The sequence below is a fragment of the Martes martes genome, assembly GCF_963455335.1.
Source record: "Martes martes genome assembly, chromosome: 5".
Classification (NCBI taxonomy): domain Eukaryota; kingdom Metazoa; phylum Chordata; class Mammalia; order Carnivora; family Mustelidae; genus Martes; species Martes martes.
In genome coordinates this window covers 18627335-18641403 of record NC_137892.1, presented here as the reverse complement: position 1 = coordinate 18641403, position 14069 = coordinate 18627335, and the positions used below count along the sequence as shown (strand labels likewise).

At 54.9% G+C, this 14069-nt stretch overlaps 1 protein-coding gene across 1 annotated transcript in view; it reads right to left on the bottom strand.

Annotated features, from left to right (window-relative positions):
- The window catches only part of GFPT2 (glutamine-fructose-6-phosphate transaminase 2), a 41076-nt gene extending 39648 nt beyond the window's left edge, over nucleotides 1-1428 (bottom strand). Inside the window, exon 1 of the mRNA XM_080805023.1 lies at nucleotides 1293-1428. Within this exon, the coding sequence (XP_080661149.1) occupies nucleotides 1293-1299 (7 nt within the window). The 5' untranslated portion in view covers nucleotides 1300-1428. The remainder of the gene's footprint in view (nucleotides 1-1292) is intronic.
- Between the last annotated feature and the right edge of the window lie 12641 nt (nucleotides 1429-14069).

Sequence of the window (14069 nt, the reverse complement as noted above, 5' to 3'; positions counted from 1 at the left end):
GGGTTTAGAACCCAAAGGGCTCTGGCAAAACCTCCACCTTTACCTCCTCTCTCTGCCCAGAAACACCCACAGGCGCCCTATACATTGTTAATGATGCCCCGCAGCCCTGAGATTTTTGCTGAAGGTTCAAGAATTTAAATTGATGCCTGCTTGGGCTGGGGAAGGCTGCATCCCAAGGCCGGCTGCGGGCTCCTTGGTAAGACGTTCGTTTTCACTTTCAGGAGCGACTGGCCTCAGAAACAAGGCCTGTATAGATCTTGGCCCAGGGCTGACCGCTGGCACATCCCACCCCACAACCCTCGGCGAACTCAGACAGAGGCCTTTCATGGCTTCAAAAGTTCCACCAGGTCCTCCAGCCACAGGAGGCTGGAATGGGTAACTGAATCCTACTCAAGCTAAAAAAAAAAAAAAAAAGGCACAGTGACCTTTTGTCCCAGCAGAAGTTCCCGGCCCTCTCCCCAGCCAGCGGAGGCGGCCCAGCCAGGAGAGTAAGGAATTGCAGATGTGCGCGAAGGGCCGCAGCCGCCCTCCCCACCGCCCAGCCGTCTCCCCGGACAGCACGGAGTCGCCACGGTGTTCAGGACGCCCCAGCCCAGCCCTGCTCCCCATCCCGGATTCCCTCTCCCAGCTTCGCTCGAGGCTAGGCTGTCGAGGCTACCTCTTCTCCAAGCCTCGCCGAGAGCCCTTTCAGCCAAGAGGCGGCAACACGGAATCAACCCTTCCAGGGACAGAGGTTCATTTTGGGACGCGAGGAGAACGCACAGGCCCTTCCCGAGCGCACGAGGGCTGCTCCCGACGCCACGGGGGCGAGTCCCGCGGGCTGCCGGGAGGGTACAGGTGGGGCCGCCTCTCCTCGGTGGGCGCGGTGGGCGGAAAGCCGGTCTAGACACCCCGCGCCCGGGATGCGTGAGCTTGCGCGTGGCCGTCTTTGTGGGCGACTTGGGGGCGCTTTCCGTACTGGACATGGGGCGGGGGGTGCGAATACTTCTGTATTATGAAGGTCCAGGCCCGGGACAGGACCAGTTCTGGCTCCTCTGTGGAGGGCTGGGCCGGGTCGTCCTGACCAAGTCCCGGACCGAGGGTGGACAGCCTCCTCTCCCATACCTCCCAGGAACAGCCACTCGGGGACCGGGGGCAGGAGGGGACAGGCCCAGACGGTGATAGTCCCGAGTTCTAAGACGGGGGCAGATCGATGCCCCGGTTCCACACCACCTCCGGGTCCCCAGCGCCCCGTTCTCAGGTCCAGGCGCCGAGAGGCTGGGGGGCGCGGAAGGCGCGTCCACCACACTCACCGCACATGGTGGCTGCTGCTCGTGCCCTTCGCGGCTCGGGGACTCTGCACGTTCTGGACACTCGGAATTCCGTGCGCGCCTGGCACTCCGCGGGCCTCGGCTCCCGCCGCCCGGCCTCCGGCCCTTTTAGCTCGGAGCCCTCAGTCAGAGGCGGGGCCGGGGCGGGGCCTCCTCCCGCCTGCGTGCTCCCCATTGGTCCCCGGTTGTCGTGACAACGGCGGGGACTGGGCCCCCGGGAGGCAAGGAACCGGGTGAGGGGCGGTTACTGGCTCCCAGGGCGCGCGGGCGTCGGGTCCTGGACGTGGACTGGGGGCGGCAGACGATCTGAGGTCGGATCCAGACTCAACACGATCTTGGCGTGGGCTCTTGGGCGGGGGACTGAGTCGCTCTGTGCTTCAGTTTCCCCGTCTGTAAAATGGGATGACAGTGGACCTCACTACCGGGTCCTGGTGAGGATTAAGACAGTCTGTGTAAGGCACAGAGCACAACGTCACACGCCCTGCGCCTCCCCTGTGCGCCTCTCTCTGTGCCGGGCTCCTCCCGGGGCGCACGGGAGGCCTTCAAGCCTGGCCCTCTCCCTGTGAAGAGGGAAATCTAGAGCCCCCCCCGCCCCGGATAGATGAAAAACTGGGGCCCCTCCGAGGTGGGAAGGGGCTTTGCCCTAACGGGGCGGCCAGAATTGGCAGATTCTGGCAGTGGCAGAAGTCGAACCCAGGATTTACTGGAGAGACAGAACTGGAAGGCGGGGATTCCCCAGGTCGTGAGCGCAGCTGAGGCGACCCGGGGAGCCGCCCCCGCTCTGAGCCTCGCTGGCCCGTCTGTCCTCAGCGCACTGGCCCGCGTCAGCCAGGGGCTTCTTCGCCCGCCCGCGATCCTGGAGCCCGAACCCGGCCCCGCCGTGAGTCACTGGGACCCGCGTTCCTCCGCCCTGGTTCCTGGCCGTCTCCTCCCCTCCCCTCTGCTCTCCGGGCCTCGGTCTCCCGAGGAAGGTCACGAGAACTGGCCCAACATTTGCGTACTTTGAAGCCATCTGGTGTTTTTTTATTTTACTTAAAAAAAAAAAAATCTTGAAATTCTAAACAGATCCTCCCCAGTCGTGTTAGAGAACAAAACGAAGCTTTCTGCGTCTTGTCTGGGTTCTTTTCCCCGATGTAATCTCTCTCTAGCTTCACCACGGCTCTGCAGGTCCTTGTTTCCCCCATTTGCCCCCTGAAAATACTGAGGCTCAGCGACAGTAAGGAAGGGGTTTGGTTGAGTCATTCTGCTGGGAAATGGTGGAGCGGGTTCTGGAGCAGCTGTGCAGGGTCGTACATTCATTCATTCATTCCTGAGCAGTGGCTTCATGCCTGTCCTGATGCTTAAGGGGACTTCATGACGAGTGAGAGTAACCCAGCCTGGGCACCTGCCTGCCACTTACGGAGTGCTGGGAGGGAGACACTAATGCAGCATCACACAGAGAGCGAGAACATTCCAGGTGGGGTTGGCATTACAGGGCGGTGGGCAGGGTGGGTTGATGGGGAGGGTGCCAGGCTCTGCCTGGGGCTGGGCTGGGTCTGGAATTGGTGCAGGTCAGTGCAGAGCCAGGGCAGGTGGCCAGAGGAAGCAAGCAGGCTTGAGAAGGGAGGTTCAGGCATGTGCAAAGGTTCTGCTCCTGAGGACCAGAGTTCTGCCCCAGATCAGCCTCCACCCTGTGTTAACTGAGGTGGGAACAGCATGAGGTCATCAGGCCCTCTCCCAGGCCCAAGATGCCAGGTGCCCTGGGGTCCTACTAGGGTCCAGATCTGCCTCCCAGCCTCCTTGGGGATTCACAGCTCCCCACTGTGGTTAACATTATCCCCCCTGCTCTGGGGACTGGTCATGGGGCCTGGGCATAGCCACCTAGCCATGTGGTCCCCCTCTCCTTGGCATTGGTTCAGGGAGCAGCGTGTGGCCCATGCTGGGCTCTTGACAACCTGTTCGGGGACATGGGGGAAATCAGAAAATATAAGCTTCTTCCCTGTTTGGTGGCACAGCTGGTTGGAGGGCAGGCGGGTGATGCTGGGGACCCTCTTGTCAACTTTGGGGTGGGGTGGGAAAGGGAAGGGATGTCTGAGAGTGCAATCTAGAGCAAAACAGATCTCTGGAATGGAGGAAGATGTACATTTTTTGGAGCCCCTGGATTTAGCTGGGCCCAAAGCCAGAATTTATCCCTGGAATTCCCATCTTCCCTTGAGGCACTCTGAAGTGACTTTTGTCATTTGCCACGGAGTAGAGTCCTGACTCCTTCCACCTTCGGGAGCTGTGATCTGAGGTTCAGGGGAGCAGTTAGGCAGCTGGTGCCCCCAGCCTATAAGGTGCTGCTGGTTAGAGCCTCTGCCTACCCTCAGCCTTAACAGGCACCTCTCCTGGTGCAACCCAGGAGGCCCCCGGGATTTGGTAAAATAAAGCGATCTGCCCAAAGTCACCCAGCGGGGCCTGGCTGATCACCGCAGATGGCTCTGGCCCCACTTTCCAGGAGTGACTTTGACCCCTCTGGCCCACAGAGTAGGACCCTGTGCTCGGATGGCAGAGAGCTGCCCCCAGCATGGCTCCTTCACCCCCACACCGTTCTTTTTCAGACCTTAAGTCAACTTTTAAGTTGGGGGATTTGTTCATTGACTGGTTTCTCCCATGCAACCCGGAGAGCTGCTGCCACCTCCCATGCTGTCCACTAAAGCCCCACGACTCTCCTGGTAGACACGGAATGTGCCTGTTCTCCTCTGGCCACAGGCCCTGTTCAGCTGCTTTTTTCTGTAACATTTCTCCACTGGGGCCTGGGGAGGGCTGTGGGATCCACAGCCTTTGGGGTCCTCCTGCCAGTCTCCACTTACCGAGCTGGGCTGTGCCCGTCAGGGGACCCCAGGGGTAGTCACCTGTGCCTCCTGATCTTCCTGTTGCCTCCTGGTCCTTTTTTCCTGGGAGAAATACATCGTCATTTTAGGAAATAAAGAATAAAAACATTTTTAAGGGTTAATCGTGTCAGCTTTTTACAACACTCCCAAACAGGATTCTTTGCATTGGTAGTCAATATTTTTTTAAAAGGCTTTATTTATTTATTTTAGAGAGAGAGAGAGAGAGAGAGAGAGTGTGTGCAAATGAGTGGGAGGGGCAGAGGGAGAGGAGTCTCAAGCAGGCTCCCTGCTGAGTGTGGAGCCCAACATGGGGCTCCATCCCATGACCCTGAGATCAGGACCTGAGCCGAAACCAAGAGTCTGATGCTCAACCTACTGAGCCACCCAGGTGCCCCTGATAGTTATTATTTAAAAAATAATATGGTTGTGCCACAAATAACTGCTTTAAAGCCAGACTTCGATTTCTGATTAGAAAAGAATTTCAAATCGGGGCACCTGGGTGGCTCAGTTGGTTAAGCATTTGCCTTCGACTCAGGTCATGATTCCAGGGTCCTGGCATCGAGCCCTGCCAGGACTCGATGCCAGGGCACCCTGCTCTGCTCCGTGGAGAGCCTGCTTCTCCCTCTCCCTTTACCCCCTGCCTGTGCTCTCTTGCTTTCTCTCTCTTTCAAATAAATAAATAAATCTTAAAAAAAAAAAAAAAAGAAAGAAAGAATTTCAAACCATGCTGTGAAGCCCGGATCTGGCCCAGGAATGCCAATGCTGTCAGTCCACTTCTGGGGCCATCGCACCCAGGAAAAGCTGGGCTCTGCCCAGCCAGGAGGGGTGTGGGTCCACGTGGTCGAGCAGAAATCTGGGATTGCATGCGCTGGCTGTCAGACATCGGTGAGTGGAGAGCAGCAGGGTACCCTGGGCCTCTCCGACCAAGACGCAGGGGCTGGTGATGGTAAGCAGTGTATTATTTCAGGCAAGCATCTCCTCTGGGACAAAAAAAGGCACCCGATCCACTCTTTACCCCTCCCCTGGCTCTGTGCCCTGGGAGACTGGCCTTCCTGGGGGTCTCAGGCCCTTTGGCTTCTGGTTGGTCTGGAGAGGGAGTGGACGCAGTCAGGGTGGAAATCTGCCCCCTGAGGCCTCAGCTTTGGTCTGGTGGCCTGTCCCGCACCACCCTGTCTGGATCCTGCCCTTCAGGTCTCTGAGTGGTTCTGCTCGGCATGAGCCCCCACCCCCTAAACTGGCCCCGCCCAGCTCATGGCCTTAACCTACTACGCTGCCCTCCGGAAATGCTCTGTCATCCCGTCTGAGGGGTGACCCAAGGTGACTAGCTGTCTGACTTTTCCTGGGACCGCCCTGGGTTTAGGACTGAGGAGGTTCCCACCTCCCCAGCTACCCCTTGGTCCTGGACAGACTGGGCCGCTGGTCCCTCTGGCTGCCATGGATTTCAGCGGGGATTCTGATACTGCATTCTTGCTTCCCCCCCCTCCTGTCTGCCGAGACGAGATTTGGAAGGGCCCCGTAGGTAGCTGAGTGGACTATTCCACACCACTGCTCACGTCCTGCAGATTCTGGTGCTGGTGGGGGAGGCGCTCTCTGAGGGTGGTGGCCCACGTCCCCTCTGAGTCATCCAGGCTAACAGTGGCCTTGGGCTATGATTCTTGGAGCCTAGGGCAGGGACAGAGGGTGAAGGTTGGAGACTCTTCTAGCATCCCCCTGCATCAGACAGTGGGGGAGTTGCTTCAGGGTGGCCCATGCAGATATGGCAATGGAGGACACCCCATGCAAGGGTCCATCCCAGAGCAAGGGATCTGGGCCCCAGAGCAAACCCGAACCCATTCTTGCCTCCTGTGCAGCCTGGTTTCCATGTTTGTTGAGAACCTTCTGGACCCTGCTGGGGCAGAAGGGAGGCTTCGGGGAGGGTCTGCCTGGGTGTTCACCAGGCACTCGGGCAGCCACGATGTCTGGGGTGACCAAAGGGCAGAAGGGACATTTGGGCCTGTTCTCCTCTCCTCTGGGGACGACACCTTAGATTCCTCTGTGGGATCACCCCTTTTCTCCTCTCAACCTGCTGGGTCCCGTGTGGCTGGCTTCCTTCCCAGCTGCTGTCGCAGTGTCTGGCCCAGGCCTACGCAATGAGGGCACCACCCTCAGAATGCGGGGGTTGGGTCTGGGCTGGCCGAGGGAACTAACTCAGACGGATGAGAACCAGTGAGTATCATCCCAGAGGAGCACTGCAGGACCCATCGGGGAAAGGAGTTTACTTCCCAGAGAAGTCACTAAAGAATTAGTATATAGGACTGGGGTGTTGTTTGCCCAGCTTGACCCCAGTGGGGAGAGTTCAAGAGTGTAGATAAAGCAGAGGAAAGCAGATCCAGCCCTGCCTGAAGGCATGCATGCCTGAACTTCTCCAGCATTCTGTCCTTGTTGGCGTGCCCCCCGACCCTGGCTTACCTGGTGAGGTTGACCCTTGCCTTCAGGGACTGATGCACTATTTGCCCTCCCCTGTCCTCCCCAGCCCCTGCCCAGTCACTGAGTTGGCGGTCATTACCTTCCTGTCCAGTGCGCTGTGGAGGTGGGTCCTTCCTGGGACCCGGTTCTCCCAAGCACTGATCTTCTTGAATTTCTCCTGGGAGGTGGGTAGCGCTACCACCAGTTTCTGTGACTCGAGAGCTGATCATTACCATAACTTTGACTTTCCATGGAGCGTGGGGAGGTGGGGGGGGTGGTCTCACAGATGACAGGGCTTCCCCATTCTGTGGGCCCATGAGGGTCTCCCACATCTTTGGGAATAATCAGACCTGTCTACAAAAACCATCCTTCTTTCTTGTCAATGGCAACCAGAGTGCGTTTTTCAACTTCCTTAGAAATATCTTTGTACTCTTTTTTTTTTTTTTTTTTTAAGATTTTATTTATTTGAGAGTGAGAGAGAAGTCATGAGAGGGGGGAGGATCCGAGGGAGAAGCAGACTCCCTGCTGAGCAGGGAGCCTGATGCGGGACTTGATCCTGGGATTTTAGGATCATGACCTGAGCCAAAGGCAGTTGCTTAACCAACTGAGCCTCCCAGGAGCCCAAATCTTTGTGCTCTTGGCAAGTATGTAAACACACACACACACACACACACACTTTTGTTTTGAAAAATTTCAGAAATAAATTTTCTGAAATTATGTCTCATGAACCCCTACCTACTCATCACCCAGAGTCAACAATTACTTATTCACGTGTAACTGATTTTGTCTCAACTATCTCTCCAGCTTTTGTTTTGGAGTAAGTCCTGATCTGATTTGATTCCTTAATAACTCATGACATTTAAGGCCCTTAAGACTGTAATACCGGTATCACACCAAACAAAATGAATAGTAACATGTTAATGTTATCTGACACTCACCTCATCTTTAATATTGATAGGCATTGGGGTATATTCAACATTCCTTGATTGTCTCAAAATGTCTTTTTATAGCTTGTTGGTTTATTTTTTATTTTTTATTTTTATTTTTTGGCTTGTGGGTTTAAATTGGGATACCGAGAGCATTTACCCATTGCCTTTGGCTGGTATGTCTCTAAGACTTTTAAATTTAGAATCCGTGAAAACATACACAACCTCCCTCCCCCACGGGCGATGGTCTGATATTAGCAAGTGTTTTTACACCAGGCAGGGCTCCGAGCTGGCAGGAGGCTGTGTGCGGGCCACGTGCCACTGGTAAAGCAGCAGCCCCAGGGCCCAGAGCAGACAGGAGGTGTGGAGACCAGAGAGCAGATCTCTGGCCCGGAGCTGGGCTGGTCAGGCTTGCACTCTGGCTCTCTGCAGCCTTGGGGTATATGGCTTTGAGCAAAGCGTTCTCCTCTTCCAGAAGATGGAGGAGAGCAGGCTATCCTATATAGTGTCTGAGAAAGCACCAGTGAGTACATCCTTCCAGAGAAAAATGTGGCGATATGTATCAACAGGGGCCTGATGTCAGGAAGTGTGAAACATACCCTCTAGGAAATGTTGTGCAACTCTGAGACTCTGGGGGTGGGGGTGGGGAGTGGGGAGTGGGGAGTGGGGAGTGGGAAGCAGGTCGTGTGTAGAGGCTATGTTATTTGGTAGAAAAAAAAGGCTACAAAGATGCTGTCTTGTCCATGCCTCATTGCACTTGGTTTCATAGATAACAGCTTCGTGAAATACCATAGAATTCAGCCATTTACCGTGCACAAGTCAATGGTTTTAAGTCTCTTCTCAGAGTTGTACAACCCCACCACAGTCCATTCAAGGATATTTTATTTATTTCTTTATTTCTTTTTTTTTTTTTAAGATTTTTGTTTATTTATTTGTGAGAGAAAGCGAGAGCGCACAAGCAGTGGGAGGGACAGAGGGACAAACAAGGAGCAAGGAGCCCGATGTGGGACTCTATCCCAGCGCTCTGAGATCATGACCTGAGCTGCAGGCAGACACTTAACTGACTGAGCCACCCAGGCGCCCCAGTTCGATCATCATCTTTCCCTAAAAAAGGAAATCAAGAGCCTCCAAGCCTGGCAGGAAAGGCTTCTTGTCCAAAGGGCATTCATGCTCCTGGGAAAAAGAAGGGCCCACCCCAGCCCAGGAAGAACAGGGAGGGCCTCCTGTCCCGCCTGCAAAGTGACGGGTGGCAGGCCTAGGACTCAGGTCCCAGCCAGCCCCATGAGGCCAAGGGCTGTGGGGGCCCATGCAGGGCTGGCCTCTTGGCGCAGCCCGCCTGGCTGGCTCCCTCCTTGGCGGGGAAGCCAGGGCAGGGAGAACAAGGCACTCTGTGTCCTCTAGGGATGCAAATTGTCCCAAGTCATGAAGCTGACCGATCTCGGTCTACGGAGTGAAATGCTTTGGATCTTCTCGCTGGTCTGCAGATGTTGGAGAGCAAAAAACCCTGAAAACAGGCCAACGTCCAGACCCTTGGTCCTCCAGCCTGGCATGTCCATGTGCATGGCTGCGATCAAGGCAGGAATTCTGACAATGAGCAAAGCACAGAACCTTTCAGGGAGGGGATATGCTTGCTCTGTCTCAAGTCCCACCAACCCTACACACATAGGCATGTCGTGGTGACTGCCCGTTCTAGGGATGCTGGCCAGTCCGTGTACGTGAGGAACCTTTCACAGCTGGCTAATGAAGATCATTCTGGACGGGACACTGTGCTCTCAGTGTCCGTCAAAGATGTCCCTGAAATCCTGTGATGGGGGCTTCAACGGCCCCATTGGGGTGGGACTTCCAAGACCTCCACTGGGCACACGATTCTGACCGGACCCACCTTCTGCCTCCTGTCCCCAGAACCTGACCTTAGCCACAAGGCCAGCCTGGAGGGCCACACGGTTCTGGCCTTGGGCCTTTGCTCGGTTCAGGGAACAGGAATGCACCTCGAACTGGCTGTTTGACTGAATGTTTGCATCCCCTCAAAATGCCTGTGTCGAAACCCTGCCTCCCAGTATCATGGTATTTGGAGGTGAGGCCTCCGGGAAATGGTTACATTTAGATGAGGCCATGCGGGTGGGACACTGTTGTTGGGATTTGTGTCCTTAGGAGAAGAGGAACAGAGATTTCTCTCTCTCCACACACAGGTGCTGAGGGAAGGCCATGTGAAGACACAGCAGGAAGGCTCTGTCTACCTGCCAGGAGAGGACCCTCACCGAGAACCTGAACTGAAGCCTCCACAGATTTAAGAAATAAATGTCTCTTGGGGCGCCTGGGTGGCTCCGTTGTTAAGCGAGCGTCTGCCTTCAGCTCAGGTCATGATCCCAGAGTCCTGGGATCAAGCCCCAAGTTCCTTGCTCCATGGGAAGCCTGCTTCTCCTTCTCCCACTCTCCCTGCTTGTGTTCCCTCTCTTGCCGCCTCTCTCTGTCAAATAAATAAAAAAAAAATTAAAAATAAAGGAATAAATGTCTCTCGTTTGAATCACCTGGTTATTTTTTTATGGCACCTGAGCTAAGACATCAACTTCAACAAGAAAAGAAAGGAAACATTCTGTTCCCAAAAGCAGACCCAGGGGCTCTAACAGCATCCTCATGTTGCTGTGCCCAACTCACCCCACCTCCCGGTAGTCTTGGGGCTCAGACAGATGCCCTATCTGACCACATCTATATAGTGAACCATCCCAGGGAGAGTAGAGCAGTGAGCTCACTTCTCCCGTCAGAGGGACCAGTCCTGGGAGCTGAGGACAGGGGTTCACTCTGGAACCATCTGGAGTGAGAGGTGAAAGGAGGGTCTACTGATGGGAAAAAGAGAAGATGCTGGGCGGTCCAAGACCACTCACTGGGTGTCTGAGGGTCCTAGGCGGGCTCAGACTGAGAAAAGCTGCAGAAGCAGTGAGAACCTTCCTTTCTCATTTCTCCTCTTTCCCCAGAGGGGAGCAATCTTGTCTCTTCCCTGACAGGATCGAGAGGGAAGGCAGCAACACCAAAGACAAGGATGGGGCTCCGCTCAGAAAACCTCCATGTACCGCTCTCCCACCAGGCGATTGAATTCCTTTACCCCTCGGGCACTTCCTGGGCTGGCCATGCACCAGTCTGGTGTTGGCACCAAGGGCTGGTGATGAGTCAGGCTCCATCTCTGCTGTCTACAGCTCATGGTGAAGCTGGGAAGCAGATGTGAATCTTTACCGTGCTGCAAAGAACAACAGCTTAAAGGGAATAAGTGGAGGCAGCCGCCCACTCTTCCTAGAACTGATCTGATGGTGTGTAACTGGGAGAGGAAAAAAAAAATTTAACTGGTGGAAGTAAAAAAGGGACTTTACTGGTTCATGTAACTCTAGATTGCAGGGCTAGGTTCAGGTATGGCTGGATCCAGGTGCTCTGATCCTTTGTTCCACCTCTTAGCTCTGCTTTGGCTTCAGGTCTGCTTCCTTTACCCTGCTGGCCCCTGGCAGCCCCAGGCTCATGTCTTACTGACTCAGCAGCTCCAGTGGGGGTTCCTTCCCCAGAGATTTCCAGCAAAGGTCTTGGGAGGGATTCTTGCATCCCTGAGCTAATCACTGTATATGTCATCACAGGTCTGGTTTACACAACTCCCATGGGGATGAGGGTGACATCCCCAAGTAGAGCCTGAGGGGCTGTTACTGGACTAAAGGCATGGGTAATGGGCTGTCCATTGCGCACGGGTAGGACAGGGATCGGGCGAAAGAGAAGCATGTGGGGAGCCCACCCAGCCAGAACCCGAGTTCTGTGGTTGTCCTTAAACAGAAGTGTCCTGGAAGGCTTTTCACTGAAAAGATCCCTGAGGCAGGAGGAGGCTGGTTGGGTGGGCTTGGGTACAGGCCTGGCAACAGTGGGGAGCTCTGGGAGGTTGCATGGGCAGAGCCTGGGACTATGAGTGTGGGGCAGTGGGGAGGAAGGTAGCCACGGCATGGCCCCCGGTATCCAGCTCTGAGGGCAAGGGGAGAGCCATATGCTGGTCTTTGGATCCAAGATGGCAGCAGGCTGAGGGGGTTGGGGCTGACTGATTGGGCCCTGTTGGATCTGAGCTGCCTATGGAGCTCAGGGAGGGGCTGCCCTGGATGCAGGTATTAGAGCTGAAGACCCAGATCAGAAGAAGTGCAGGGGGAATGGAGATACAGAGGAATTCAAGTCCTGGTGCCCCTCCGCACCCCTCTGCTGGCCTGTGACCCTGCAAGCCCCTTCACCTCCTGAAGACTTATCTGTGAAATGGGGCTGAAAAAGCCTAGCTCCCAGGCAGCTAGGAGAACAGAGCAGGATGCCCTCTGCAAACCACAAAACACAGGCTAGGTTCTCAGAGGACAGCAGAAATGGGGGAGGCAGGGGAGGCCACAAAGGGTCTGAGAACCATAGCCCAGGGAGGGGCAGTGTCTATCCACATAGAGGGACTGCTGGGGCCGTTAGCTGAGGTAAAGTGGCCATGGCAAGGACTGGGAGGTGGGGCTCCAACTGGGTCGAGGGAGCTTAATCAGGGTGGGGGGGACACTCTGCCGTGGGGTCACTGCCAAGGACAGCCGCAAAGCCACCCTGTTGGCAGCATTCAGACCCTTAATTATTTTCTCCTAAAAACACAGCTGGGAAGTGAATGATCACTGGCCTTAGGGACGGGTGTTGCCCAGATGGCCTTTCTGTCACCCCTCCCAGCATAACAGGATTTTTCGATATCATCTTGTCATCCGCAGACGAAGAAAATGAGCTGTGTGTTACTTGTTTGCAGAGTGAGTCAGACTCCGGCGGGCTATGGGGACTCTGGGGCCTTCCGGGCCCATCTGCCCATTGGCCAGATGGGGAGAGGGCCCAGAGAGGCCCCGTGCATCATGCATTCATCCGGGGCGGAGGGGGAGGGGCTGGGACCTTCAGGTGGGGCGACCTCCCAGGGTTAGCACAGGCTACCTTAACCCCCAAATCTACACATGGCCCGTGTTGGTTCAGGATGCTCCCCGAGGGGCTCAGCATTTTCCAGGCAGGGGTGTGTGTGTGTGTGTGTGTGTGTATGTGTATCAAAAAAGAGCAAGTAGGAGGCCAGGAGACAATATGAAAGACTTTGGGGGCCATGCTCAGAGGTATGAGCTCCGTTCTCTGGTCTGCACAAGAAGTCACTTGTCCCCTCTTCCAGGCCCCTGCTCTTCCCTCAGCCCAGAAGCCTTCCCCGAGTCCCAGATTGCCACACAGGACTGGCTCATGTCACTCCCCAGAAAAAGCTCCTCTCCTCACTGCCGCCGCTGAAAGTGTCCACCTAGTGGTCCTGCTTGCTTGCCTGACACCCAGCACTTGCCCAGTGCTCCCTGGCTTTGGTCACCCTCCCCCCTTGCCTTTGGGACAACAGGGCTGACCGAGCAAGGCCACAGATAGTCCCTGTTTGGATCTTTCTCCCTCTGCTGCACTGGAGAGAGGGCCTAGCAGGCCCTGGGCAGCTGCTGGGATCTGAGGGTGGCTTCTCAGCCTGAGAGAGAGAGACTGCACATCCCCAGCTGAACAGCCTCCTCCCTCTGCTGTCACCACTGAAAAGATGTAAAGCTCAGGATTTACATTTACATGGCTGAGAACAGCTGCCCAGCAGGCCCTTTCTACAGAGAGCCTGCTCCTCTCAGGGTGGGGGAGAGCGTGCTTCCAGCAGCCTGTCGGGTTAGGGTTGAATCCCCACTCTATTCCTACTCTACCCCTAAGGACCTTAACTGCTGGCCCTTTCTGGGCCACTCACTCACTTCTCTTTTTGCGTATGTGAAATATGAATGGGACCCTAGCTGGATGAGCTCTTATAAGGACTAAATAAGAGAAGGTGTTGGGAACACACATGGAATACCAGTACTACAAAACGATAAAAAAAATAATAATCTTGAAAATAAAAAGCAAAATCCTTCTAAAGAATCCTAGAGCAGAAGAGGGATTAGAACTGAAGCTGTTTAAGAATATCCACAAGAAAACCTGGGGAGTGCATACAAAGCAGTATTCAGAGGAAAGTTCATAGCCTTGAAAACATCATTTAGAATATCAGAAAGAAGAAAAATCCTTACAGGAAGGGCCTTCCCCCCTCTTCCTGTTTTGTTCACTGCTAAGTCCCAAGTGCCTAAAACAGGAGACGGAAGAAACTGAGAGAAAGAGAACAGGGAAAGCTCTGCTGTCAGGAAGGAGGAGGAGGATGTCACTGGCAACCACAAGGATTGAAATCTCAGGGCCACACTAGATAAGGCAGAGGGTGGCTGATGCCAGCTGGAGAGTCTGGACAAAGAATAATAGTGCCCTAGGCAGACCCAGAACCTTCTATACAGTCACCAAAGCACTTATTATCTAAACTGGGACTCTGGGATGAAAGCAGCACTATTAATAATGATGCTGAGACAACAGGTGTCGACTTGGGATGATCTGCCCCACAAGTCAATTATAGGATCTTTCTATTTCCACACAACCCCAGAGAAGGCAGGGACAGGTGTTTGTGATGCAAGTGAGTGTGAAAGCTTGAATTAATAGAGATTACC